We start from the raw sequence: 24,572 nt of genomic DNA, 5'->3' as shown, positions 1-24,572 counted from the left end.
GCGGATCTAAGGGTGGCTCTCCATGGCAGCAGAAGTCAAAAGCCAATGTGCTTATATAGAAAATTTCTTAAAGACATAATTCAAACTCGAATTGTAAAAGTTACACATACACATACACATACACATACATATCTACATATATGTATATAAACATATACATATACATTAACATGTATATGTCTTTATAAACAATATTTACATTGTATATGTAATGAACAGATATAATTATTTAAAAACACAAACATTTAGAATAAAATTTAAATAGTCTATTATAATAAAAATAAATAAATAATTTAGATCGTCTCCTCTTGTAGAGTATCTAGCCTATTTTCACTGCTTTGCTCCTACAAACCAATGTTGTCCAATTAAATTTTCTGCAATGACTAATGTATTCATTTCTGCACTGTTCAATATGGTAGCTACTAGCTACATGTGGCAACTGAGCACTTGAAATGTGCCTAGTGCAACTGAGAAACTAGATTTTAAATTCTGTTTAAGTTACTTTTAATTTAAATAGGAACTTGTTACTGGTTACCATATTGGACAGCATGGCTATAAATGATAGTGGGAATATCTGCCTAGCACATAAGCCTTTGAGGCATTTCTGATTTATTTCCATAGGATAATTGACTAAGTGTGGAATTTCTGAGTCACAGGGTGTTGATGTGAAACAGTTATTGATATAAAAATAATGTCTTTGACCTACTGTTAAAAAAATACAGTAATCCCCAAAGCACTGTGTGTATATGAGCTTATTTTCTGTTATATAAGAGAAAGAAATGACATAGGTATACACACACGCACACACGCGCACACACACACACACACACAATAATATCTGGAAGAATACAAACCGAAATGTTACCAGAGTGTTGATGTTGTGAGTGATTTTCACTTTCTTTTTAGCATTTTTTGTATTGAATGATTTTTAAAAATAAACATGATCTTTTACAGTCAAGGAAAAAAATAGTAAAACTACTTTCATTTAGGAAAAAATGAGGTTCATACAGAGTAATTCTGGATAACCCTATCTGGTATAGTTTTGATATTTGTTCCCCCAACACTAATGTTGAAATGCAGTCCCCAGTGTTGGCGGTGGGGTCTGGTGGGAGGTGATTGGATCGGGGGTGATTTCTCATGAATGGTTTAGCACCATCTCCTTGGTGCTGCTCTCCGATAGTGAGTGAATTCTCACGAGATCTTGTCTAACAGCTTGCGGCACCTCCCCCACCCTTGTTCTTGCTTTCACGCTGTGGCATGCCCGCTCCCGCTTCGCCTTCTGCCATGAGTAGATGCTTCACTGGGCAGATGCTGGTGCCATGCTTTCTGTACAGCCTGCAGAACCGTGAGCCAATTAAACCTCTTTTCTTATTCATTTATTATTTGTTTATTTTTTTGAGACAGGATCTCGCTCTGTGGCCCAGGCTGGAGTGCAGTGGCGCTATCTGCACTCACTGCAACCTCGGCCAAAGCAATTCTCATGCCTCAGCCTCCTGAGTAGCTAGAACTACAGGGGTGCATCACACCCGGTTAAACTTTGTATTTTTTGTAGAGACGGCATTTCACCATGTTGACCAGGCTGGTCTTCAACTCCGGGCCTTAGGTGATCTGCCTGCCTCAGCCTCCCAAAGTGCTGGGATCACAGGTGTGAGCCATTGCACCAGGCCCCTCTTTTCTCTATAAATTACCCAGCCTCTGGCCAACATGGCAAAATCCTGTCTCTACTAGAAAAACCAATTAGTTAGGCGTTGTAGCGCACACCTGTAATCCCAGCTACTTGGGAAGCTGAGGCAGGAGAATCGGTGAGCTGAGATGTTGCCACTGTACTCCAGCCTGGGTGACAGAGCCAGACTCCGTCTCAAAAAAAGGAGAGAAAAGAAAATAGCATTGTTCTGGTGACTACCCATCCCATTCTTCCCTATATTAAGTCAAGCAACGACAGACTTAAATATCCACATGGAAGATCTGAGACCAGAACGAGCAGGATAAAAGTGCTTCGAAGGCACCCACAGCTACTGAGAATCTGTCCCGTCCCAGCTGTGTTTCTGCTGGCCGCCTGGGGATCTGCTGCACCCTCCGCCCATGGCTACAAATGGAGTAGATTCAATATGGAACAGATGCCCCTTCCAGAGGGAGGCTCCCAGCTCTAGCAGAGTCCTTTGAGAGACAGATATAGTGCAGGTAGAAAAGCAGTGACAGATTCTACTCTAGGGAATTCTTTGCTGCCTTGCCGAGGTCTGAGTAATTTATCCTAATGGGAATGTGCCCTGTCGTTTTAGGACTGTTTTACTTCATGTTAATTAACTCAGAACAATGGTCTTTGGAAGAGGTGGGGCTCATTGTGTAATTAGGCAGCCTTTCCTTAACTGCTGGTTCAAAATGTATTGAAACATTTTCTTACTGTTAAGAGTTTAAACATTATTTTTAAATCAAATAGTAAAACAAGCCATCAGAAACTGGTGTGATCTTGGAGAAACCTCATCTCTAGAAATAAATAAATAAATAATACAAAAACAAAAAAATAAATAAAAATAAATAAATAAAATCACCTAGCCTCAGGTATTTCTTTATAGCAACTCATGAATGGCCTAACACTCTGTCTTATAAGATTTCCTCATAAGAGGTCATGAGGTCACCTAGTGCAAAGTATATCAGGGATCAATAGTATTTGTTGATTAAGTAAACCAAGCGGGAAAACAAAGTCTTTCTTAAAAACAAACAAACAAAAATTGAACATTTGCAATGTACCTAGTACAACTGAGAAACTAGATTTTATGTTTTATTTAATTTTAATTAATTTTAAAAAAACAACCTATAGGCAAAATGAGAGAATGTCCAAGTTTATCTATAAAGTTCAAGGAGTAGGGAGGAGTTGGCAAACTTTTTCTGTAAAGGGCCAGATAGTCGTAAATATGTTGGGCTCTGTAGGCCGTATATGCAGCCTCTTGGAATTACTCACCTCTGCTGTTGTACCATGAAAGCAGCTGTAGACAACACTAAGCCAAATGAGCATGGCTGTGTTCCAATAACACTTCATTTACGACACCAAAATTTGAATTTGAATAGTTTTCACATGCCATGACTCCCCGCCTCCAACCATTTAAATATGTAAAAGCCATTCTTCTTAGTTCATGTACTATACAAAAATAGGTGATAGGCCAGATTTGGACTATGGGTAGTAGTTTACCAGCCCTGTTAACAGATAACAAAGTTCTTCATTTTGTAAAACTGAGGTTTAGCAAGAGGCAGTGCCTTCCCCAAGATAACAGCTCTCACCACGGCAGAGCTAGGACCAGGACTCAGGACGTCTGATGCCCAGCTCTTTTCTCCTTGCCACACACAGACCTCAGAGAGGAAAATCAAGACTCTCACTCCCAACCTTTCAAACACAATGGAAAAAAATCAATGAGTCAAAAAAAAATTTTTTTTTGAGACAGGGTCTCACTCTGTCGCCCAGGCTGGAGTGCAGTGGTGCGATCTCGGCTGACTGTAACCCCTGCCTCCCGGGTTCAAGTGATCATCCCACCTTAGCCTCTTGAGTAGCTGGAACTACAGGCACATGCCACCAGCCCTGGCTAATTTTTTCTAGTTTTAGTTGATAGTTTCACTATGTGAAGTGAAACTGGCCTCAAACTCCTGGCCTCAAGTGACCCTCCGCATTGACCTCTCAAAGTGCTGCGATTACAGGTGTGAGCCACCACACGTGGCCTAGAGTCAAATTTTTATAAAATTATTTCCATGAAGATTATTAGAAAATGCTAATGAGACAACAATTAATAAATGTGAAATATCTGTACTCAAGCTGGTTCTATAAAGATAAAAAGTTGAAAACTGGTTAATTTTATTCATGTATACTATCAAACTGGTCAATTCTTGCTACCCAGATGATGTGGGAAGATTTGGCATAAATTATCAAATTAATGAGGTAATTATTGCCAAGTCCCAATTTTTTTGAAGAATGAAAACTACCACAGTAGAAACAAAACACATAGGAGTCTCACCAAGGTAGGAAACACCTTCTTCTGGAGATATTGTTCCGTATTTCACCATCATCTTCACAAAGTCAATCAATGTTTTCATGATAGTAATTAGTGTTTCTTTCTCTTTTGCTTCTTTTTCTATATAAAAGAACAAAATAACTTAAAACTAGTGACGGATAGCTTCCTCTTTCAATGTCAATTTATAAACTAGAGCATGTTTTTGTTTGTTTGTTTTTTCAAAGATGGGGTCTCACTGTGTGGCCCAGGCTGGAATGCAGTGACTATCCACAGATCTGATCATGGCCTGCTACAGTCTCAGACTAAACTCCTGGACTCAAGAGATCCTTCCATGAAGGTGGAACTACAGGTAAGCACTACCACACCCAGCACTAATTATTTTATTGAAATATTTCTCTCTATATTTATAGCTAAAACCATATATATTTAACTTAAAAAAATCTATATATACTTTAAAAAATCTAGGCTTGATTGGAAATATAGAGTATGATACAGCTATACTGAACTTTTTCAGAAATAGGCAATTATAACTTCTCCAGAAGAGTTTAATTTCGTTTTAAATATTTTGCTAATAGAGTAGATGATAAAGACACAGTTTTCAACCCAGGATAACATGAACTCCAAAGGAAGGGTAGAACACTGGCAACCCAATGACTCTTCTCTACTCACGTGGTCTTTGAGGGCAAGAACAATCTTTATTCATTAACTTTCTTAATTGAAAAGAAGAACATACATAGTTCTAGTTTATGAATGCAAAATTGATTTTTGAATGAGTATATATTACTTTTTAATCTTTATTTCATTTGAAAGAATATATATATAGTAAAAATATTCCTACTGCTCAAAAGTAAATAAAAATGAAAAGTAACATTCTCTTCCTCATGCCCTCTAACTCCCCTTAAGTAACGATTACTAGCAGTTTCTTGGGAACCCTTTGTATTTGACATTCTTTTCTGCCTCTTGATGGGACAAAATGTCTAATGATGCCATAATAGCTCAGTAAATATATTAATTCTAAAATCGGAAAAAAATCTATCCCCGTTTTTGAAGAAAAGACAAACTAAGATGCTAGAGGGGGAACTCATTTTCCCTATTCTTTGAGCTTCCACTGAAGGATTTTCTCTAAATACTCCTAGACTTGCTCCCTTCCTCTGCATCCTCCCCACAGATATGGTTGGTAAGCCACAGCCATTAGCCTACGTTTCTCAACTGCGGGGGATTTGGAATCTTTCTTTTTTTCTACTTGCCTGGAACAGTGGAAGGCAAGAACCTGAGAAACACAAGCCTATTCTGCAGACTCAACCCTTCCCTGAAACTGGCTGTTCCAGGATCTAGATGGAGGACAGGGAGCAAACAAGCCCCTGTTGGCTCTCACATGAAGCTACATTCTGCAGCCCCGTGTTTAGCAGCAACAGAGATGCTATTTTGGTTTCCTACCTGCTTTATTAATTCTTAATTATTTGAGACCCTGGACAAGAAAGACAGATGCTAGCAAATAGCTCAGTATGAAAATTTAAATTAAAATTGTGAAAAAAATAAAGGCCATAAGAAATGAGGTGAAGGAAATGGAAAGATAAAAACAAATAAGGAACACTTTATACCATAGAATTTTTAAAAATGCCATAAAAATCATGAGTTGGGAGGGAGGAAAAATGGAAGAGGCAGGGGAAGAGATATTGGAAAAGAACTGGTGAATAGTAACTCCAGCTGTCACATTATTTGCTCAAGGTCACATCCGTAGACGTATTTGGCATCACACTGGTGCTCTTCACTGATGAGAAGTGACTCACCAGGATGACAGAGGTTCTGAGCTGGGCATCTGCCAACCAATGGGGCAAGATGGCTCAGAATGGACCTTCAAGATGTATAACCCCTGCAGAGCCACCAGAGTGGCTGGTGCCATCTGGCCAATGTCTGGAATTGAAGCACAAAGGATGTTCTCAAGAAATGAAAGCTTATTTTAAGGTCACTTCTTGGGAGAAATAGATTACAGTTATAGAAGTCTTGATATAAATGTTCAATCTGGGGCTGAATCCTTGAACAGGGAAAGGAAAAGCCACAAAGGCAGTCCAGAGCATCTGTTTGAACAATAACAGCAACATTGCACGTTATTATCCCTCCTTGGAGATTAACCAAAATAAACATGGACGGAATCCTCAGTTAACTCAGTGCACATATGAGCAAAGAGATCAGGACACATGAATGATTTTTCTTAAAAAAAAACAAACAAATAATTTCCCAAGTGTGTTTTAGCCTCCTGTATTCCTTCAGTTGAATGTTCTTCATTTTAACTCTGAAGTTAAAATGTTCATAAAGGCTGAAGCTGAAACTGTTCATAAAGATGTCCTAATTTAAAAAGGATGAACTAGGTTTCCTACAGTGTTTCCATTAAGGAAAGTGAGTAATGCCTTTTAAAGGAAGATCTGTCACAAATGGCGGGATTTCCTGCCTACGTTTGTGTGTGTGACAACATGTATACTAATCAAAGAAGTCGAGTAGAGAAAGACAAATACTGTATGGTCTCACTTATATGTAGAATCTCAAATAGTCAAACTCATAAAAGAAGACAGTAGAATGGTAGTTGCCAAGGGCTAAGGGGAGGGACAAATGGGGAGGTGTTGGTCAGAGGGTACGAAGTTTCAGTTATGCAAGAGGAATACATTCTGGAGCTTGTACACCATGGTGATTATAGTTAACAGCGCTGTTCTGTATACTTGAAATTAGCTAAGAGGTCATCACACACACAAAAACAAGAAAAGGAAAAAAAGAAGAAAAAGCAAATGTTAACTGTGAGGTGATAGATACATTAATTAGATCCATTGTGATAATCATTTCACAATGGATAAATATACCAAGACATCACATTGTACGCTTTAAATATATGCAATGTTTTCTTGCCAATTATACCCCAGTCAAGCTGAGAAAAAAAGAGTTGCAACAAGAGCTGTGGTTGAACTGGGTCAGAGCAGGGACACTGCCTGATTCATCTCCATCTTTGTTCTAGGTCTTTTCCAGTACCTTGTTCATAGCACATATGCAGTATTTGTTTGCTGAACAAATACGTGAACCTTCTGTTAACAAGATTAAATTATCCAGAAACTTCACCTTTCCTGATCATCCTTTCCTAAATATTTTCACAACGGCATACTCCTTTGGAAAAAAATCAATGTGAACTGTTTTCCCGAAGCCCACGGTGTATGTCATTGAAGATTACATTTGGAAACTGAAAACAGGAAGAAAATAACCCACCCACACATTTCCTAGAATCACTCTTCCTGTCCCACATGATCACAACCACACAGTGGTTACCTGAATCAATACTTTTCAGTAGTGCGTAGAAATTTGGGAAATACTGGAGTTCCTCAAAGTTGTCTTCACTGTAGGTTTTAGTTCTCCTTTCCAAGCCATTTGTCAAGGTTAAGGTGTTAGATACCGTTTCATCGTTTTCTCCCTTAGTAAGACCATCTTGAATTGCAGCCATTGGAGTCTCCAGTGGTGGAAAATCAATAAAAAAATAAACATTTTGTTAGAACTAGTGAAACTCCAGCTCGATTCCTTCCTTTGTGATGTCCTTGAATGTGAAGTCCAAGAACTCCCCTTCCTTTGCAGGCTCCTGCAGGTTCAAACCCATTTCTAGGCATGTGTGCTGTAGTCATATGAAAAGGTCATTGAAGCTTAGGGAAAGGTGCTTTTATGAAAAGGTCATTGAAGTTTAGGGAAAGATGCTCTTATGAAAAGGTCATAGAAGCTTAGGGAAAGGTGCGCTACCTCGAGGAAAAGCCCCTGAGGACCCCGGCTCCTGCTCAGGGGAAATAAATGGGAATTTCTGGGCTCCTTCTCTGGCCATGTTTACCTCCATAAACGCTCATGACTCTCTCCTCAAAAAACTGCCTTTTAATGAAGAGGGAAGCTTTGAGTTCACAGAATCTACCAAGAGGGCTGGTGCCAGATATAGGAAAGCCTGTTAGACTGTCTATCCCTAACAGAGCGGTCACACTTGGGAATTTCTGGGTAAAAATTTAAGTGTTGTCTGGATGAGTAAACAGAATCCTTTCTCCCAGACCTGATCTTTGTTCGGTGGCTCCCATCTCAGTAAATGGTTCATTCTCCATTCAGTGAACTGGATAGAAATTTAAGAGCCTTTCTTGCCTCTTCTTCCTCTCCCCCCTCCAATCCATCAGTAGCCTTATTGGCTCGGCTTTCAAAATTTATCCCAAATTTGCACATTTCTCTCTCCACTATGCCACTCTGGTTCAAGCAGCCTTCATCTCTCACCTTTTAACCGCAACACCACCCTCCCCAAATCTGTTCCCAACACCGCATTTTCACATTGTAGTCAGAGTTATCTTTTTAACAATCTGACCGTGTAACTCCTTTGCTTAAAATTCATCAGTATTTTCTCACCATTCTTACAATAAAGATCAAAGTCCATCCATGGCTCATAAAGTTCTGCATGATCTGGCCTGGATCCACCTCCCCACTCTCTTCTCTCTTTACTCTTTCTTTCTGTGCCAGCAACACTGCTTATTTCAGTTGCTTGGATACTCCACACATCCTCTAGGTGCTACCTCTCATGTTCACAAGTTAACTCCTATTTGACTTTCAGTTCTTAGCTCAAGTTACTTCCTTAGGGAAGCAATTCCTGAGCCTAAGTCCAGGTCAGGTTCCTTTTTTGAGATCTCAGAGAACGATGTTTCTTGCCTCAGAGCACTGAATGCAATTGCAATGAAAACACATGATGATTTAAACATGATCTGCCTCTTCCACTAGACTTTGAGCTTCGTGAGTCAGGGATTACATCTTTTTAAATGGGCATGGTATTTCTAGTGCTTGGTACAGAGTTGGTATTTAATAAATACGTGTTGAAGGAATATTTCACTTGTGTTTCATTTGCATTGATGCATTTGGTAACGTGAGTCAACAGATCAAGCATATGAACATTTTAGAGATGGGTGAATAGGAGTATGTAATGGGAGTGAAGAATTATGGAAATAGCTATGTCAGTTTTAGCTCAGACTGGTGAGCTTGAGTGAAAATTATAAGGTTTTTTTTTTAAATTAAATAAATCTAGAACTCTTTTTGAGTGGGTGAATCTTCAAAAGCTGCTTAAAAAGATGGCAGCTGGTGGTAATTGGAAGTAAGGAGAGCAGAGGAAAGTTTTTAGGGTATCAAGCAAAAAAAAAAAAAAAAAAAAAAAAAATCCAGGCCCAATTTCTATTTTCTAGCCTCTCTAAAACAGAAGCACCAGCCTCTATAGTTTTTGTATTTGAGATAAGATGTTGGAGGAGATGAGAAGACATGGGTCTGTGTGCTTTACAGAAGAAAATCAAAGGACAGACGAGGAATTTGATATCCCCCTATGGTCAGTTTCATCTAAAGTTTTAAAGAGAATTCAAGGTAGGGAGAAAGATCTCAGCAGCTTGGTTGGTGCCAAGGAAAAATGAAGAGGCAAAGAGTCCAATAAAGGGAAGGAAGGATGGAATTAGCCTGGGTAAACAGGCATCTAAATGAAAGGGGGAAGGAGCAGGTGGAAGAGCACAGCCTAGAACAGAGAAGCAGCATTAGGCAGCTAGCTCTGGGGAATACAAAAGCTGGCGGAGCAGAAAATCTAGTCAACCCACTTCTTTGTGGCGGGATTGGGCACAGATGATGACATTGGCTGTGAACAGATACTGGATACCAAAACAACTGTGAGATGTTTGGTTGCAGTTCACTGAGACCGTACACATAGTTGTTACTATGTGATATTGTTACTTCACATATTATTACATATTATTTTACTGTGGGGTATAATATAAGATATAATCTTCACTAAATAATATAACATAATCTTTACATTATTTTCAGAGTAGAGATAATTTATGTCTTTTAACTTTTTGGTATTTTATGCATATACATATTTTTTAATTAATTAATTAATTTTTTGAGACAGGGTCTCACTCTGTCACCCAGACTGGAGTGCAGTGGCGCAATCATAGTTCAGTGCAACCTCAAACACCTGGCCTCAGGCGATCTTCCTGTGTCAGCCTCCTGAGTAGCTGGAACTATAGGCTTATGCCACCACATCCAGCTGATAATTTCTATTTGTAGAGATGGAGGTCTCACTATGGGGGTCACTGGGGCTGGTCTTGAACTCCTGGCCTCAAGTGATCTTCCCACCTCCGCCTTCCAAAGTGCTGGGATTACAGGTTCGAGCCAACATGCCCGGCCTGTATATAAATGGACTAAAATGCCACATAACCCCAGTTTTCTTTGGTATCAAGTAAGGTACTAACTGTATACAGATAGAAGTACACACACACACACACACACACACAAACACACACACACATGCACATACACATACACACATACATACCACTTTCTCTGGTGTTTTTCCAGCCTGATTCTCAGTTCTGCTTGTGGGCTTATTGGAATCCTCCTCGTAATTGTTGGCTTCCTTTGAGATTAATTTTTGCAAAACCTCTGCTACTTCATCTTCCAGTGTATGTGCTTGGCTCTCTGTGATCTATTATAAAAAGGCAAAGCATATATAACTGCTACATTCCCAGTCTTGAGAATAAAAAAAAAAATCTGGACTAAACTGTAGTCAAACATACATTATTTTTTAAAGAGGGATCTTCGGAACCATCTTTCAGACAGCCCTCCCTTACGCCTGCACCACACGCTGGCTGTTATGGGGATTGCCCACCACTCCTGGAAGAAGTATCTTTGGGCCCACCACGCGAGCTGTTAGTCCTATCTGTTGAAACCCATGGACCACTTATTTGAAACACCCTGAGCATTGCTCCTCTACAGCTTTGGGTCATAGTCAGATAAACTTTGACACTCCACATTAGCATCTTAATAAAGCCGGCCAGGGCCAGTTCAGGGCGGAGGAGTCAAGCTGAGGTGGATTCAAATTAGATCACCTGGAGTTTCTAAAATACACATCACCTGCCTTTGCTCATGTTATTTCTTTTTCATCACACACATGTCTTTTACCTCTGCTGGTTATATTCTAGTCATCCCTCTAAGCTTCCTTCAAACGCCTCTTCCTCTGAAGTCTTTCCTTACTGCCAGTTGGATATAAGCTATTCTTTGGCTCTTAACAGTTTTTAAGCAGCTGGCATTTTGGGCGTGTGTCTACTTGCCTAGTTCTTCTGATGGATGACAAACTCCTAGAAAAAAAGAATGGTGCCTTACTTGTCCTTAAAACCTACGGGTCCTACTAGAAGGGAGACACATTATGAACACTTGGCTACTTGAGTCAAGTGGCTCGGCTTCTTGGCATACTCTAAACTGCACTAGGAACTTGTTTTACTTCCATGCACGTGACTTACGAGGCCAAGATTTAGTAGTTTAGAAACAATCTTGTCAAACACTGCTCTGTCATTTTCTTCATAAATCCTGGTGGCGATTTTATGGACAATGTCTTCAGCGGTTAAAGGAGTCCCGTCTAGTTGATGAAGACCATCTGGATCATCTAGACAGAACGACCACAACTTCATACCATAGTGATCATAGATCTAGTTCATGCATCATATTAAACTTATAATCGGTACTTTGCTTTTGTATACAGATATGTTTGAGATGTATTTATGGTGGTACTTGGTCCACATAAACCCTTGGTTTGAAATAAAATTGGTCTTCATGTTAAAAACTTAGTATGATAATGGACATTCTGAAGCTTTCTTAGGTGACGATAAAGGGAAGGAAAAGCTGAGGGCAACATGAAAGTTCATTTATTGTTATCACCAATAATACAAACCATATCATACTTTATTTTTTATTTTTTAATTTTTTTTAGAGACAGAGTTTCACCGTATTTGTCAGGCTGGTCTTGAACTCCTGACCTCAGGTGATCCACCCACCTCAGCTTCCCAAAGTGCTGGCATTACAAGCGTGAGCCACCACGCCCGGCATATTATACTTTTTATTCACATAGTATGCCATGTTTATATAGTATGTCTAATATTCAATGTACCCTTCTATATGTTGTATGATTTGATATTCCAGTTCCATCAGGGAATAGATCGTTTGGTAATATCCCCACATGTACTACCTTTGCAGGTGAGTTCCTGGGGTGGGATGGGGACCTCTGCCTCACACCCAGAATCAGAGAGTGTGTACTGAAGATTTTATACCCACCTAAAATAAATATTTACTTCTAATTGAAGATGTATCAGAGTGTCTTCATGTAAAAAAGGCAGCTTAATGTGACAAGACCCATCCTTAGAGAACAGGGATCTTATTTTATGTGCCTGGAATTTAAACTGTTAAAATGTGGCAACCTATCTGCACAAAGCAATATGTAAATCTTTGCAGAGAAGCATGCTAATATGTACCCTTGGCTTTCCTAGGAATACATTTGGCAATATGACTTCAGACTAAAGTAAAGGCCCATCCTGAGGGAAAGGGTTAGTGGCAATGAAGCATTGCAGCACATCCATGGAGATATTCCAGGAATCAATTAGTCATTTCCAATCTATACCACATTAAGTGGATCAAGTTTACAAGGCACTTAATTCTGTCTGTTTCCTCTGGGAAGATCAGAAAGATCAGAATTTTAGCCCCAGTGATGTTTCTCATTAGCTATATATCATTGGATCACTCTAAAGGAGTCTAATAAGGTATCTATCTCATGGGATTGTTGTGAGGATCAGATGTAATCAGATATAAAAGTACCTTTTAGATTGCAAAATACTTAAGGTTTGGTGCAAAAGTAATTGTGGTTTTTGTCATTACTTTTAATGGCAAAAACCGCGATTACTTTTGTACCAACCTAATATATGAAAGCTAATGTATTATTGTTATGTGCACAGTGGATTTGTATTTTGAAATAAAGGACCTGCAATTATCTTCTGGAGAAAATGGAAATCGAATCTCTGGCCAGATTCTGCCCAGATAATCCTCCTCATACTCACTCATAGAAGGAAGAACATGGTATTTCTATTCTGATTCTGCTCTTTTCTTCCATGGGTTTTGGGGACTCAGACAGGGAATTTCTCCCATGGCCTTTCTTTTAGACTCTATGAAAATAGAGGTATATGCAGCCTCAGGCAGAATATCTTGTTTGGAAAGAAGCTTAGGAAAATGAGTGGGGGTAGTTATACATGGAGGACTGGAAGTTCTCTGTCAATACAAAATTGCTGAGCTGTTGGCCAGCCCGTGAGCCATGATCCCTTTGAGCTGAGTACCAGAGAGACAAAAAAGCAGAAGCCCCTAAGAAAAACAAACAAACAAACAAACAAACAAACATAAAATCACTTGCCCTCCTGGATGGCTGAAGATTTGGTTCATCATCTATTTTTCAGGAGCAGAAACTCACTATTATGTATCTGATTTTTCCATTTGTGGGTTGCAAGTCAGGCTCTTGAGAATACATAGAGCAGAAACTGCTCCAGTCTATGCAGAGGTGGAAGAATTTATTTCCCTCTCCACTTACCCCTCAGGATCCGTAAAAGGAGGAATATTGGTTGCCTGCTAGAGCTGGAAAATAACTGAGATGACTGTTTTTCAGTCCATTTACTTCACAACAGGGAGGATGTTAGTAACTCACTGAAGAGCCTTTGCTCTGCTGCACTGCTGTCCTCTCTTGTGCCAGGAACTTAGGTCTCACCTAGCAGCGCTTTGGTGGATGGAATAAATAGCAGAACATGTGACCATTGCTCCTCACCTTTCCCTGACTTCCTTCACTCTTCTAAAATGGATACTATTATTCAAAATGGCTTCCTTTTGCTCATGAAGGGGTATTTCACCCTCCATGTATAGACTCCCAGAGGGAAGTTGAACATGATTTTAACACATAACTTGTGTTAAGTAGCCACAACATTCTAAGTGAATGTCAAAGGGTCGTGTCCCAAGTCATCATCTGCCCAGTTATGTTTTGAATTGCTAGCATCTAATATGGCACTTGACATTAATTTGTTCAATATATTTTAATTAAAGTCTTACTATGTGCCAGACACTGGGAATAGAGTGATGTAAAGGTTAGGCAAGCTCCCTGACTACACAGGTCTTATTGTCTAGCTCATAGTCTAATACATAGTAATTGTGCAATAAATATTTGAATGCACATAGGAGCCCCAAAGCACTTTTAGAAGAGAAATTTGGAAAGATCCTGAATCGTGGATACTATAGAAAACACTGAAAAGGAGGATTGATGGGTCCTATAGCACAAGCCTATTTGGAAGTTTCCAAAGTGTAGGTCTGGGAACACATCCTACAGAAGTTAGCTTCCTTTACCTTCCCCTGTGGGATGAAGTCTACATGCATCTGAGGTTCTATCCAACTTGGTGGCCAAAAACCCTCTGGTTTCAGGATTTCCAGAGCACAAGGGGAGACCAGAAGCTTTCTCACAAATCATTTTCTCAAAGAACCTTGGCCCAGTATCTTTGTGATCTCAAGTGGAGTTAATACCTCCTATAGTAAACCTGAAGTCATCAAGACTAGCACTTGGTAGTTCTAAACATATTTGGGATGGTAATAAAATGTTGAACAGTTAAAAAATTAGTTGCTCAAGTTAGTAGTGAGATCAGAAACAGATCTGTGTCTCTGCCTGCATGTACAACCACTGACCAATTCAGGCAACTCAATATTAGCCTATTTTATTACATCAAATGATCACTTCACTTGAAGTAGTTGAATCTGTTTTGTAGGCAGTTATAATCAGTGTCTATTTGTAGTCCCAATATTTTAGGTTAAGAAATTGAATTCAAGATTTTAAAAAGTAAATGTCCCTGAGTAGCATGAACTATGATATACATCAAAATATAAACCCATTGCCTCCATCCCGCCTCATAGGTACAGAAGACACTTTGGAACACTCCTAGGTTATTATGTCCTATGACAATTCAATTTAATTGTCAGTTGTTTTATGACAGACATATCAACATAATTTTCCTGTAGCCATGGAACAGAATAAGGACAGGGAAGAAAACCTGTACTTACTCCTAAGCACTAGTTCTCAAAATGAAAAACACACTCTCCTCCTTAATGCCTAGGTACAACAGTTCATTTATTATTCCCTCATATATTCTTTCATTTGCTCATTCATTCATTCATAAATTTAGTCAATGAATTCATGGGCTTCCAGGCACTGGGGCTACAATGTCTCTGTTCTTGTGAAGTTTTCAGTTTAGTTTTGGAGAAAGGCCTTAATCACAGATAATCACACTTATGGAGGTAAAATTGCAAACTGCATGAAGTGCCATGAAGGGCAAGAACAAGGTAACAAGGTTTTTATCAGATTATATGTGCTAGACGAACCTAGAAATGTAGTCAGGAAGCAATCCATGCAGGACTGTGGAAGCTTCATTAATGACTTTGGTTTTCCTGTTTTGTTTTGGTTTTGTTTGTTTGTTTGAGACAGAGTCTGTCTCTGTCACCCAGGCTGGAGTGCAGTGGCGTGATCTTGGCTCACTGCAAGCTTTGCCTTCTGGGTTCAAGTGATTCTTCTGCCTCAGCCTCCCAAGTAGCTGGGACTACAGGCGCATGCCTCCACTCCTGGCTAATTTTTGTATTTGTAGTAGAGATGGGGTTTCGCCATGTTGGCTAGGCTGGTCTCAAACTCCTGACTTCAGGCGATCTGCCTGCCTAGGTCTGCCAAAGTGCTGGGATTACAGGCGTGAGCCCTGCACCTGGCCTAGGATTTTGGTTTTTAGTCCAAGAGGATGGGACTCTAATAAGAGGTTTTATGAAAAAAGAGTGGCACACTTATATCTCTGTGTGGAAAATACCACATTGGCTGTCACATGAAGAATGAGGTGAAGAGAGGTGAGGTGATTGCGGGGAGAACTGTAGATTTTGCTATAGTTTACATGAGACATAATTGGAACTTGGACAAGGATAGAGAAATACAATTGAGAGATACATGGGACATAAAATTAATAAGTTTTGGCAGATTAGAATTTGAGAGGTGAGGGAAAAGATAAACAGTTTGATCCTAGATTTCTGTCTTAAAAAAACTGGATGGATAGTAGTGCCTTTCCTAAAGAAACAGTACTCTAAGAGGGCTAGGTTGTGAGGTGGACAAATATTATGAGTTTAATCATGGGCATGCTAAATTTGAGGTGCTTCTGAGTCTTACAAGGGAAAATGTCAAATAGGTTAACAGATAAATAGGTCTATAGCTAAGAGAAGTCTGGCCTAGTGATATGGGACATCAAGATATAGATGTAATTGAAGCCATGTAAAGGTTAGGAATACCTAAGGAGAAAGGATATGGCAGAAAGAGAACAATGAAAAGGAAGTAGTGGATATTTCACCTTTTCGTGAGGGGTGGGAGGATACTTTATTGATCTAATTATTTGAAAATTATGATATGTTGTTTGTACTAATCGTTAAACTAAATTTAAATGTTAAAATGAATTTAATAGCAAAATATAAATACTAGATTAAAAAGTTTTCAGAGCATCATTAAAGGGAAAATAAACTTTGGCACTCTGTGGAGCTGGGACTTTACACATCACCAGTACATATATGCTTTATCTCAATTTTGGACTTGACTAATAAAGGATTATTAATGTTTAAAAGATATTTTTGAAATATTGGACTTTCTCTTATCCCATTATGGGAAACTCCAAGTTAACAAAAATAGTTGGCAAAAGTTCTTTTTTCTGATTTACCTTGAAATTTATGATCCAATCCACTCTTAGTAGAATCATAATCATCTACCAGTTTTCGATTCTTGGTTGAATCAACATCTTCCACGTTCAACTTATTATCAAGTGGGGAGCTTCTTATAGATTGTCTTTCTTTCTCAATTTTTTCCTTTTCTGTTATTGCCTTCAGCAGGTTCAAGTTATCAACAAAAGAGTAGTTGTTCTGACCTCGCTTGTTTTCTGGAAGAAAAGCCCCAAGCCCAACAGAACCATTTTAGTTCAGACTCTCCTAGCCTACATTGTTTAAATTAACACCAATATGATTTCTTCTTACCTGCAGGAAGTGTTATTTTAATCTTGTCTGCTTCTGCTTCAGCAATCTGTGAAGCAAACAGAAGATAGATCTGGTTTAAAATCATTGCCCTACTACTTACCAAGTATGAGACCCAAATGATTTACTCTCCATGGGATTTAATTTTTTTGTTTGTAAATTATGAATAATTCCTATTTCAGAGCATTGTTATAATTAAATGAGATAAAATTAAGGGCAGAACAATAAGTGTTAATTCCTTTCACCTATAATATTGGTGAAAAAGAAATCTCTGGCAAATTGGCTATCTTACAACAGAGTGGATGTGATGCTGAACTTACTGGGTTATTATATAGTTACTGAATGTATTCATTATACAGAACTCAATGTAAATAACTGCTAGGGCATAGAATTTACCAAAACTAGATTTCCCAACCTAATTTCTGTCAATTAATTATTAAGTTCCTGATGTTTGTAAATTCAAAATGACCAAAATGTCACAGCATAATTACATTTAATAATAATAACTATATCAAAATGAAATAGCATTTATAATGTTACTTTTGACCTACCTGTTCATTCAAAGGTCTTTCTGCACTTAATTCTCTATTATGTAGAGATTTGTCTAGAATAAACACACGCGAATATAAATTTAATTGTGCTTTCAAAGACAAAATATGCCTCTTATTAAATAAAATCTTCATATAAAGGAAAAACAAATAGGAGAAATAATTTTGGATAATTATGAAACAAATATATATTACCAAAGATCATCAAGATTTTACAATAACAGTAATTATCAGTATTGCCTTATTTATTATATTGGTGTATTTCCTGAGTTGACACAATCACACTTTTTTTTTTCTGACCAGAAATTTAACATATAGTTCTAACACAAGGGTTACCAGCTATTCTCAACTAGAGAGAGCATAATTTGGATTGGTATTATTGGCACATAAAAAGCTCTTTCATCATATACTGCATATGTAATGAACAGAATATCTGAGAAAGGTTGTAAGGCAACTAGAAAAAAAAAAAAATCCAAGCCACTTTAGGTGAAGAATATTCCCTTTCCTTTTCAAAATAAGATCTTGAAAAAAACCCATGTTATTGCTCTATCATTTTAAAAGTGAAGAAAAAAAAATCTGTCTTCTGTCTCTAAATTCAAACTGATTTCTCTGTCCGTATTCATGGATATAATCTGATCAGAAAATGAGGCAGGGTGATTTACAGCTTACCTATTATACCAAACTTTACCTTTTCGTGGCGAAATAAAAGGAGGGTAGGAAGAAGAAAAGTGTTCACATACCTTGGCTGCCTCCAGGTTTGGGGAAAGCTTGAATCGGGAGCACCAACACCAGAATCCAAGTGCCGGTGCCCAGGAACCCCATTCTTCCACGCTCGGCTTGGGTCACAGCCCGGCGCTGGGCTCCCGGAGCTGTAGCTTTTGTTATGAATGAAAAGGAGGAGTAAAAACAGGAAGAACCAGGAGGGCGGGTGCGGGGCGGGAGAGGGGCCGGGACTGGGCGGCCGCGGGATCTCAGACACTCGGGGGTCAAGGGATTATTAGCAGGGCTGGGGCACGCGGGAGTCACGTCTCCAGGTGGAGGGGAGCGCTGTCCGCCCCGTGGGTGCTGAAGTTCCTGTGACGCGGAGACGGCCGCACCAGGGCGTAGCTTTACTCCCGCTCCCTCCTGGAGAGGAAGTGAGGAAGGAAGCGCATGCTCCATGCACACCAGAGGCGGGAGGGGATGGCGTCAGTGACTCCAACGCTACTCCAATCCCCCGGGAATGGAACAAAGGAGGGGCGACCGGCCAGCTGGCGTATTTTCTGTGCTGCAGTCCTAAGGTGTCCCTGGGCTCAGGGTCAGCTGACTTGCCCTAAGCGTGACAGAATTGTCCTAACCTCCCAAGTCAACATTACCTCTAGGGCCGAATGCCTTCTCTGCCTGTGCACCTGTCAAGGAGAGTTAGATAACCTTGTGCGAGGAGTTCTGCTTTGGGATTCTTCTTTTGGGATATCTGCTCCAGGAGCCCTTCCTTCCATCCACCTCCTATACACAAAAGGTAGATATAATTCTAATCTTTTTAGAAAAACCCTGCCACAGGTCTCTCTGTTGGCGTGCCGAGCATCCCTGAGCTCTACCGATTGGGAAATTCAAGGAACATTCTTCCAATAGATTGTTGCCACACACTCTCATTCTCTGATGCTGAAACAGAACAACAACAAAAACAAATCATTGCCTATTCCCCTAAGTGTGAGTGTCCCCATCAGTCCTGAGCAACAATGGTAAATTCTCTTTTCCCCACCAAGTGGAACCTCCCCAACTTTACACATACACACCACAAAACTAAATTAGAAAGAAGCTGCATTTCTGTAAAACTCTTGTCCAGAATTTAATTATGTCCGAAGACCTGGGTGTTCCAGGGGTCCTTCAAGACAGGGGATAGTTATGAAAAGCATTTTTCATCTTTACTAGGTCAGGGAGGTGCTTCCTATGTTCTCAGAATATTCCCAGAAGTCTAAGGTTATTGCATACAAGGAACTATCAAAAGACTTTAAATGATGAAAACAAGCAGCATTAATGTGAGCAGGGTGCTGAGTAAGCTCTTTAGTCTCTGATTTTTAAACAGAACTTGGACCTTTTCCTCTGGACTGCAGCATGCTGGGAACCAGTCTGAATAAGGACCAAAGGAAGGATTCGGCACAATCAGGCCTTTGATTTCTGCACCCTCCTTTTCAAGGAGCAAGTTATTCAAGTACCTTAAAACAAACAAACAACCAAGCTGACAAACAAATCTCCCTCACTCTGGAGGTTTTTGAGTTTGGAAGCCACTCAAATACTTCCTTTGAGGATCTAAAGAGTACTTCTAAATCTAACAGCTCCTTCAAAGCAGAAAACTCTTTCTTGGCAGTAATAACATAGAATTATTATCCCAGTATACTGCATTAAAAAATTAAGTCATATTTTTAGATCCCAGCTGAATGAAAGGTACATTTCCTTAGTTTCCTTTTCTTTAAGATGGAAATGATAGGCTCTGTTTACCTCACACTGTTATTATGAAGATCAAATGGGTACATGTTTTGAACAAGTCTTTCTGATACCAAGAATATTTTGATACAGCCTAATAAGTCATGAAATGTTTTCAGCTTTTATGAAACATTACGCATGTTATCTGAAACAGCCATTCACTGATTCTGAGACTCACTCTGTCACTGACCTAATCCCTCAGCTTCACTTTATCCTTTGTCCTATTCCTGACTCCCATGTCTCCTCAATATGTATTTGTAGTTGGGAGAAACTCAGGATGGAATGAAGCTCAGGGATGGCTGTTGAGTACATTGCATTGCTTGCCAAAAAGAAAAGGGGTATTTTATATCTTTCTGCCATTTGGATTTAAAATGATTATGTTAAATGGACACTAGATCTAGGATCATGTTATGTTTCTGATCAAATGAGTGGTGGAGCATTGAGTAAATCAGAAGGCATGCATTCATTTACACTATTCAGCCTTACGGATGACCCCACTGGACTTAGTATAGGTCTGTGAATGGTGTAATCCTAAATTGTATTTATTAATCAATTCACTTAACAGGTGTTTATTGAACATCTGAAATGTACCAGGTATTGAGATAGTTGCCGGGTATACAAAGACAAGTAAGACATTGGTCACTGCTAATCCTGTAGCCTAATAGAGAGAAAGGATTGTGAATATAACAACAACTATTTGGTAAACAGGTTTCACATGCAACACACTATTCTTATTTAAGTATAAGTGAGTGAGTAAGCATAAGAGTGTGTTACGGGTCCCCTTTGTATGTGCAAAGTTCAGGTAGAGTCCATCCAAATAATGGAACAAATGGTCAGGAAAGATTTCAAAGAGAAGACAGCCCTTTTATTAATAATAAAAAGATGAAAATATTTGATTCTTATGTGTGAGCACACTATAAACATGGATTAATATGAAAATATATGTTGAAATTACAAGACAAATAACGTTGGCTCAAATCAGATAATTATTAAATCGGCAATGCGCAAAGCACAGTGAGTTTGTCAATGCTGCTTGTGCATTCGTTGACACACATGGATCAATTGTGTGCTCATTCACTAGTGGAGAATATGATTTTTGGGCTGAGTCTCAAAGATAGAGACATTTGTAGGATATTTTCATTTATTACAGAAAATATGAATTATTATTGTATTTTTATAGAAAATTTCAAGCACAAAAGTAGAAGAAATATTGAAATAAGCACAATGAATCCACTACTGAACTTCTGTTATCATTAACTCATGACCATTCTTTTTATTCTATATTTCCATCTACTTCATATCGCCAGTGAATTATTTACCCATTAAAACCCCAGACTTCGTATCATTTCATCCATAAGTATGTCAGTATATTTATGTAAAAGATAAGGATTATTTTTCTAATGTTACTGCAATGCTTTTAACATACCTCCTCCTCCACGTTATACTAATACCATAGTATCATCAAATATCCAGTCAGATTCAAATTTCCGCGTTTGCCTCATACTGTAAATATTTTTACAGTTAGTTTATTTGGACCAGGATTTGAAAGTCATGCATGGCATTTGGTTGACATGTGAGAGACACGTATGAGTAAGAATGGAAAGGCAGATGTTGCAAGGTTCTCTTTGACTTCCTAGATAAGATCATTGCTTCCTCAGGTTACCATACACACTCCAAATAGGGCATATATTTCATTGTGCTGCTTTGCATAGATGCTTTCTTTCTCCTTATTTCCAGAATAATAAATACATATTGAAGGAAAAACTTCTGAAAATACAGATAAAGAGAAAGGAGAAATATCTGATAGTGATAACTAATGCTAACTTGAGGGGTATGTCCTGTTGTTGCACATTTTTTTTCTAAGAAAACACTTTATACATATACTTATAAAATTGTATCTCTCCCTGTCATTACATACTTACATATCCAGCATTCTTCTGCACTAGACTGTGAATTTTTCAAGGAAAGGATTTTGTTTCACTTATCTTTAATTTCTCAGTCCTTCATACAGTGTCTAGAAATCCATCTGCTTAAATAAATGAAGTGATTGATGGAAGGTTTCCTGTTAACCTTTGGTCTTCAAATGCTGAGGCTATGATGGCTATCCCAGATTGGAGGATCATGACATTGTCAGTACGATTCTCCACTCAGAATTTTCTTTACAAGGGCATAGTCCCACAGAAGAGATGTTCATGAGAGGGCTAAGAATAGAGAGCCTGAGCTGGCAAGGCCCTCGCAGTTACAGAGTTACAGGAATGGATCTGTTGCTGTGAAAGAGACTGACACAGGATGCCAGCACTAGAGGTGGCTGCTGATGTAGACAAAAGGAGAAATAAATGTGAAATCTAGAAATCCACCAAGAGAGGAAAGTTGAAATAACCAAGAATAATGGAAGTGAGCAAATAACAAGACTTAAGGAAAGTGAAGGCATGGATATGAAAAGAAAAGGGTATATGAATAAGGAAAATGGACCCACATGACAAGACCGTATAGACCACCTACAGGGTGAAAAGTGCCAGAAACGAATCAGAGTAGGGGGAGAAAGTAGCAAACTTTTCTTGTTTGCTTATTTTGCTTGTACCATAGTTGAACCAGATTGGGTCAGTCACCTACCCTGGGGACCATAGGAGGAAGATGCGAGATACTATGATTGAGGGTTCACTCCAGAACCACAGGGTAGAACGGCTTCCCAGAAGGAATCAGGATGAGGGTATAAGGCAAACAAAAAACAACAGATGCTCACTACACCGTTGAATGCAGTATTTAAGATGAATTAGCATTATTGAATGAAAAGATCAGGTTGTCTATCAGCAGTGTGGTTCCTATTATAAAAAGTGTGTGTGGCTGGGGGTAGTGGCTCAGGCCTGCAATCCCAACACTTAGGGAGGCTGAGGAAGGAGAATCTCTTGATCCCAGGAGTTTGAGACTGGCCTGGGCAGCATAGGGATACCCCATCTCTCCTACCCCAACTAACTAACTAACTAACTAACTAACTAAATAAATAAATAAGTAAGCTGGGCGTGGTTGTGTGTGGTGGTAGTCCCAGCTACTTGGGAGGCTGAGCTGAGGCTGTTGCTTGAGCCCTGAGGCTGTAGTGAGCCATGATTGCAACACTGCACTCCAGCCTGGTTGATAGAGCAAGAACCTGCCTCAAAAACAAAAAAAAAAAAAAAAAAAAAAAAAGCGCACGCGCATGCACGCGTGTGTGTGTGTGTGTATGCATGCGCATTTGTGTCTGTGTGCATGCACATTTGTGTCTGTGTGCATGCACATGCTCATACCTAGAAATTTATCTGGAAGTCTATTTCTCATAATATTTACAATGGTTAGCTGGTTAGGATTTTTCTTTGTTCATTATGCAGTTCTGAGTTCCTTGAATTTTCAACATGAGTATGTATTATGCTGTTTTATAATCAGAAAAGAACAATAAAACAACATAGTCTATGTGAATAATTTTATATACTACTCTGTTTCATATTCCATTATATTTCAGACAATCATAATAAACTGTTTTCATTTGGGATGTGAGAATACATTGTGATAAGGTCAGCGGAAGAGAAATTAAAATTTGGTGGGAGGGTTTTTCTGTCTTCTTTGACACTCTACTACTACTTGAGTACCATTTTAAACAGTTTTTCTCAGTATACTGTCATTATTTACATGTCCTTTTCATTGTGACCTCCTAGAGGGAAGGGAATTGTCAGTACTCATCTATATACCTCAGTGCCTAGAATACATAGTAAAGAGATCATAAGTGTTTATTGAATGGAATCTTACCATTTTATGAATCTACAGCAGTTCTCTTACATGAGACTTGGTACCTTTTTTCCAAGTGTATTCCACGATTGTACTTCAAGTGGCCAAACTGCCCAAATTCCTCATTAGCCCTGCCCATTCCCTCATTTTCCAGGGACAATGCTTCCAGGTAGACATGGGCTTGCTTGAGGTGGGCTAAGACTTCCCAAATGCTTCTCAGGTTAGCACCCACCCTTCATCCTATGAGATTCTGGAGCTGGGATTTGTGGCGCTAGGAATTTGGAATAGAAGACTATTCTAGCTCTTTCCTCTGTTCAGTGATGCAGGTATGGAGGTTAGCAGGGAGGAAGATAAAGGGTACAAAGTAGCCTTTCTTTCTATAGGGTCAGCCTTGGGGAGTCTGCTAAAATACGGAGGAGATGTGCTCCTTTGTGAATCTTCACAAGGTACTAGCCGTGCAATGTGTGTTCAGCTTGCATGAAGTTAAGGCCATTCTTGACGCCATTCATTAGTGTGGTGGTCAGGCTCGCCCTGAGTGAGCTACTTCAAACTCTTAGAAGTGTTGGTCAAGCTGGGCGCGGTGGCTCAAGCCTGTAATCCCAGCACTTTGGAAGGCCGAGGCGGGTGGATCACGAGGTCAAGAGATCAAGACCATCCTGGTCAACATGGTGAAACCCCGTCTCTACTAAAAATACAAAAAATTAGCTGGGCATGGTGGCGCGTGCCTGTAATCCCAGCTACTCAGGAGGCTGAGGCAGGAGAATTGCCTGAACCCAGGAGGCGGAGGTTGCAGTGAACCAAGATCGCGCCATTGCACTCCAGCCTGGGTAACAAGAGTGAAACTCCATCTAAAAAAAAAAAAAAGAAGAAGAAGTGTTGGTCAAGATCATCT

The 24,572-nt window shown here is 39.3% G+C and overlaps 1 protein-coding gene across 1 annotated transcript in view; it reads right to left on the bottom strand.

Annotated features, from left to right (window-relative positions):
• SCG3 (secretogranin III) overlaps window positions 1–18,577 on the bottom strand; it is a 38,916-nt gene extending 20,339 nt beyond the window's left edge. Inside the window, exons 1-8 of the mRNA XM_012442391.3 lie at window positions 18,202–18,577; window positions 17,465–17,517; window positions 16,917–16,962; window positions 16,607–16,822; window positions 11,321–11,463; window positions 10,357–10,506; window positions 7,308–7,485; window positions 4,002–4,118 (exon numbers count right to left, since the gene is read on the bottom strand). Of these exons, the coding sequence (XP_012297814.2) occupies window positions 4,002–4,118; window positions 7,308–7,485; window positions 10,357–10,506; window positions 11,321–11,463; window positions 16,607–16,822; window positions 16,917–16,962; window positions 17,465–17,517; window positions 18,202–18,283 (985 nt within the window). The 5' untranslated portion in view covers window positions 18,284–18,577. The remainder of the gene's footprint in view (window positions 1–4,001; window positions 4,119–7,307; window positions 7,486–10,356; window positions 10,507–11,320; window positions 11,464–16,606; window positions 16,823–16,916; window positions 16,963–17,464; window positions 17,518–18,201) is intronic.
• Between the last annotated feature and the right edge of the window lie 5,995 nt (window positions 18,578–24,572).

Source organism: Aotus nancymaae, unplaced genomic scaffold (genome assembly GCF_030222135.1).
Source record: "Aotus nancymaae isolate 86718 unplaced genomic scaffold, 86718_ANA_hifiasm-v0.15.2.pri h1tg000062l, whole genome shotgun sequence".
In the NCBI taxonomy this organism is placed as follows: Eukaryota; Metazoa; Chordata; class Mammalia; order Primates; family Aotidae; genus Aotus; species Aotus nancymaae.
The sequence above is the reverse complement of the archived record's forward strand: the minus strand, read 5'-3'. Positions and strand labels throughout refer to the sequence as shown.